This window comes from Chrysochloris asiatica, unplaced genomic scaffold (genome assembly GCF_000296735.1).
Source record: "Chrysochloris asiatica unplaced genomic scaffold, ChrAsi1.0 scaffold00034, whole genome shotgun sequence".
Lineage (NCBI taxonomy): Eukaryota > Metazoa > Chordata > Mammalia > Afrosoricida > Chrysochloridae > Chrysochloris > Chrysochloris asiatica.
Genome location: NW_006408552.1, coordinates 13,661,670 through 13,666,742, shown reverse-complemented (window position 1 = coordinate 13,666,742; position 5,073 = coordinate 13,661,670). Strand labels below are relative to the sequence as shown.

The window sequence follows — 5,073 nt, the reverse complement described above, 5'->3', positions numbered from 1 at the left end:
AAAGGAAATGTGAATGGGTCTCTTGTGATACAATAGTGAATAATTGTTATCAGGACTGCTTGTGAGGGTTGGAAATGTAAAGGTAGACGTTTTGAAAAACAAAACAACAACAACAAACACACAGTCCTGGTGTGACACTGTAGAATAAGTACTCGACTACTAACAGCAAGGTTGGCAGTTCACACCCACCAGCTGCTCCTCGGAAACCCTATGCAAGGTCAATATGAGTTGATGTCACTGTCACTCGTGACATTTAACAACAGCAACAATGTTCTTTAAACAGTAGTGTAGTGGGTCATGCATTGGGCTGCTGGCAACAAGGTCAGCAGTTCAAATCCACCAGTGGGAAAAAGAGGAGGCTTTTTGCTCCTATAAAGATTTACAGCCTCTGAAACCCTGCATAGGGTCATTATGAGCCAGAATTGACTCAGTGGTATTGGGTTTGCGTCTTTAAAATAGATCTTTTTAGGGTAGTTCTAGGAGCTCTGATGGTGCAGTGGTGAAAGAGCTTGGATGTTAACCTAAAGGTTGGCTATTCCAACTGACCAGCTGCTATCTCAGGAGAAAGATGTGGCAGTCTGCTTCCGTAAAGATTTGCAGCCTTGGAAACCCTACGGTTTCCATGGAAGCAGCAGTCAATAAATAAAACAACGTAGTGCATTGGGCAAATCTGCTGACAAGACCTCTTTAAAGTGTTCAAGAGCAAAGTTGTCAGTTTGAGAGCTAAGGTTTGCCTGACCCAAGCCATGGTATTTTCAATCATCTCATATGCAAGTGAAGTTGGACAGTGAATAGGAAAGGCGTAGAATTGATACACTTGAGCTATGGCGTTAGAGAAGAATATTAAAAGTACCCTGGACTACCAAAAGACCAAATACATCTTTGTTAGGAGTACAGCCAGAGTGCTCCTTAGAAGCTAGGATGCTCAGGCATGTTATCAGGAAGGATCAGTCCCTGGAGAAGGACATCCTGTTTGTTCAAGTGGAGGGTCAGAGAAAAAGAGAAAGACCACCAGTGAGATGGATTGGCACAGTGGCAGCAGCAATGGGCTCAAACATAGCAATGATTGCAAGGTTGGCGCAAGACTGGACAGTGTTTCATTCTGTTGTGCATAGGGTCGCTATGAGTCAGTGCCGACTTGGTGGCTCTTAACAATAAGCTGGCTATGAGTCAGAATCACCTTGATGGCAGTGGGATTGCATTTGTTTTGTTGCATTAATTTAGGTTTACAGGGAGATTGTGCAGAAAATACAGAGTTCAGGACACAAGGTCTATCTGGTTATTAGCAGTCTCCATCTGTGGGGTACACTTGTTACACTTGTTATAATTGATGAACCTTTATACTGGGGCTCAGTCTGTGTGTTTACAGCCCCATGAACTTTGACAAATGCACGATTATCGTGCATCCACCATGACGGCCTTCATGCACAAGAGTTTCACTGCCCTCAAAATGCCCTGTGCTCCCCTCTTCCTTCCCTGTGACGCTCACTGACCGTTTCCCTCTGTCTAGCCTTGCCTCTTACAGGATGTCATATCAGTGGGATCATACAGTAGCTGGCTTTTCCAGACTGGTTTCTTGCACTTTAACAAGATGCCTTGAAGTTTCCTCCTTGCCTTTTCATAGCTTAATAGCTCCTTTCTTTGTTTTATTGAACCGTGCTCTGTTGTGTGAGTATACCACAGTTTATTTATCCCCTTGCTTCTCTTAACTGTGAAAAAACACAATCATTTATTACATCTTCTCTTCTGTACTTCCCCCCCCCCCCCCCACCTTTTGAATGGGAAATCTAACCTCAGTGGGCAGATTCACAAGGATTAGATTCTTTTTGCTTACTGCCTGTACACCATCATGTGGATTTTGTGTTAACTGGCTGGCTGGGTGGAGGGGGATGTGCATTTTGAAGTTGATTGCTAGAACCAAATTGCTCTCCAAAGAGACTGCCTTGTTTCAACATAGGAGGACCAGACATGCTCTTTTAAACACCGCAAGTTGTTGTTGTTGTTAAGAGCCCTTGAGTTGATCCCAACTCATAGTGACCCTGTGGTTTCTGAGGGTTTCTGTGAACTTGAACCACCAACCTTGCAGTTCAAACAGCTTTGCAGTCTGGCGCATTAACCCACAGCGCCATACCAACGCTGCAAGTGCAGAGCTGCAAAGTCCTGGTGTTGATAAGTAGTGAAGATGTTGAAACACATTCCCATCTAGTGTCTGTTCCAGGAAAGAGTCAAGAGGAAGTTTGGACCGATGGGCAGCTAACTGGGGTTGCCCTGGGAGAGTCGGAGAGAGAGGATGGATGGGTCAGATGCCAAGGGGGCACCTTTAAGGTTGGAAGTAGGAGCAGGGCCTAAGGATTGGATCTTAACATCAGTTGTTCTGGACAAATCCTCTTTTTCTTCTAAACTTTTTATTGTAGACTAAGTGAAGGTTTACAGACAAGATTATCAGTTTTGCATTCAATAAATCACACACTTTGTTTCCTCTCAATGATTACAGTCCCCTCCCTGAAACAACAGTTGTCCGGCTTCCTCCCTGTGGTTCATGTTTGCATTCCAGCTATCTTCCCATCCCTTCTCAACTTTGTCCTTAGGAAAATGTTGCCCTTTTGATTTTTTTTTTTTTTTTTCCCTTTTGATTTTGAATGACTGACCATTCCATGGTGAGCATACATACCTTACTAGTGGCGGTGGTGGTGGTTATGTGCTGTGGAGTCATCTCTAACACATAGCGGCTCAATTTCTGAGGCTGTAAATCTTAACATGAGCAGAAAGCCTCATCTTTGTCCTGTGGAACCAACTGCTGACCTTGAGGTTAGCAGCCTGACTCGTAAACACTTCGCCACCAGAGCTTCTATATTACCTATCTACTACTTGGCTGTAAATTGGGCCACGAGGGTGAGTTCCTTTCCAGACCTGAAGGGAGGTTGAGGGCCATGGCCTCAGGTTCCTCAAGGACAAATCCTCTTCTATGTACCAACTTGCCTCTTCCCACCAGTCAGCGTTGAAGGCTTCCGGCCCTGGGGATGCAGTGGTTAAAGATCTAGATTGCTAACTGAAAGGTCGGTGATTGGAACCCACTAGCCGCTTTGCAGAAGAAAGATGAGGCAGTCTGCTTCTGTAAAGATGTCAGCCTTACAGACCTAATGGGGCAGATCTATTCTGTCCTCTAGGGTCAGGATGTGTTGGAATCGACATGATGGACGTGGATTTGCTGAGGTCTGGATCCTGGAGTGGTGATTGCTGAGGAGTTCTGTTTGTGGATACTCACCTTTCGTGTGTTCTGAAGCCAGGGTCATTTCCGGGGAGATAGCTGGCCCTCATAGACTCGAGCTGGGGGTTCGATGACCACCTCTATCTGGCCAGCTGCCTGCTGTGAATTCAGATTCTTGGGGGAGAATCCACAGCTCCATAGCTGGACACTGGGCCAATAGCCTCATTGCTCTCTACAGCCCCTGGCTGCTGGGTCCACAGTCTCAGGCAACCCCTAGGCAGAAAGCAGGGTTTCTGTCCATAACCACTAACGCTGCCTCACATCAACATCTCCTGGAAGGAACATTGCTAACTGCCATCAAGTCCACTCTGGCTCGGGCAAGTCCATGTGGGTCAGCGTAGATGTGAGCACCATAGGGTTTTCAGTGGCTGAGTTTTCAGAAGTTGATTGCCAGGACTTTATTCGAAGCTGCCTCATGATAGACGCATATGGCCAGCCTTTGAACTGAGCTGGTTAATGGTTTGTACTGCCCAGAGACGGTAGAGGGAGATTTGGAACCCAGAAAATTTGTGTCCTCAGAGGTAATTGCAAGCCTCCGTTGTCTGCCTTTATGGTTCCCAGGGCCTACATTTGAAGCCACCTCTGTACCCTGCTGTAGCCTTGCTGCTTAGAGTTTAGCCTCCACAAGTTACTAAGCTTTGATTTTACCTGGTGATGATGGGTGAGGAGGGAGAGAGTGGGTGGGGAGGTACAGGTCAGGCAGTAGGAAGGATGAAGGGTGGGGGTGAATTCATCACTAGGAATCGCACCAGAAGCCACGATAGGGGCTCAAACAACCACGGGGTCTAAGGGTCTCCCACAGCCCTCCTCCTGCCTCTCATCTGCCTGTCTTGCCCCAGGGGGACTTTGTGAAGAACATCCCGATGAACCACGGGGTGTACACATGGCCGGACGGCAGCACCTACAAGGGAGAAGTGGTCAACGGTCTACGGAACGGATTCGGCCTGTTCAAGTGCAGCACGCAGCCTGTGTCCTACATCGGTCACTGGTGCCACGGCAAACGACATGGGAAGGTCAGTGAGGACAGACAGACAGCGTCCCTCCTGTGAGCCAGGCGGGGAGTTGAGATAGGGGGATGGCGGTGTTCACTTCTTAAAATCAAAATCAACCACTACAGCAGATTTGGCACATTTCGCAGTGGTGTGCAAACTCTTCCCTTCAAGTCTCAGAAGGTTTTCTTCACCCCATAGTACAGCCCTGTACCCAGGACTTCGTGGCTCCCCCTTCCTCCTTCCCCCAGCCCCTGGCAGTCACTCACCTGCTTTCTGTCTGTACGCATTTGTCTATTCGGGACACTCCCTACAAATAGAATCATGTATATACAATATGTGACCCTGTGTGTGACTTCTTTGCCTCTGCATCCTGAGTTTGAGCTTCATCCAAAGCAGTGCTTCATTCCTTTCTTAGGCTGAATTCAGATGTATCCGATTTTGTTACTCCATTCTTCTGTTGATGGACACTTGGCTTGTTGCCACCTTTTGGCTATTGTGAATAGAGTTGCAGTGAACACTGGTGGGCCACATATCTGCCTGGGTCACTTTCATTATACCTAGAAGTGGTATAATGCCTGGGCCCTATGGTGGTGGTAGTGGTTGCTGAGTGCTGTTGAGTCGATTCTGACTCATACTGACCCCATAGTGGAACTGCCCCATAGAGAATCCTAACTGTCATCTTTAGGGGAGCAGATTGCCAGGTTTTTTTCCAGGGGAGCTGCTGGGTGGATGTGAACTGCCCCCACTTCTTGGTTAGATGATGAGCCAGGCCACTGAGGATCCTTCCTACAAAGGCTGTTCTTCTTAGGTGCC

General features: G+C 47.3%; 1 protein-coding gene across 1 annotated transcript in view; it reads left to right on the top strand.

Moving 5' to 3' along the window:
- Window positions 1-5,073, top strand: part of RSPH10B (radial spoke head 10 homolog B (Chlamydomonas)) — a 99,349-nt gene that overhangs the window by 7,795 nt on the left and 86,481 nt on the right. The window contains exon 4 of the mRNA XM_006859757.1: window positions 4,108-4,281. Coding sequence (XP_006859819.1) covers window positions 4,108-4,281 — 174 coding nt within the window. The remainder of the gene's footprint in view (window positions 1-4,107; window positions 4,282-5,073) is intronic.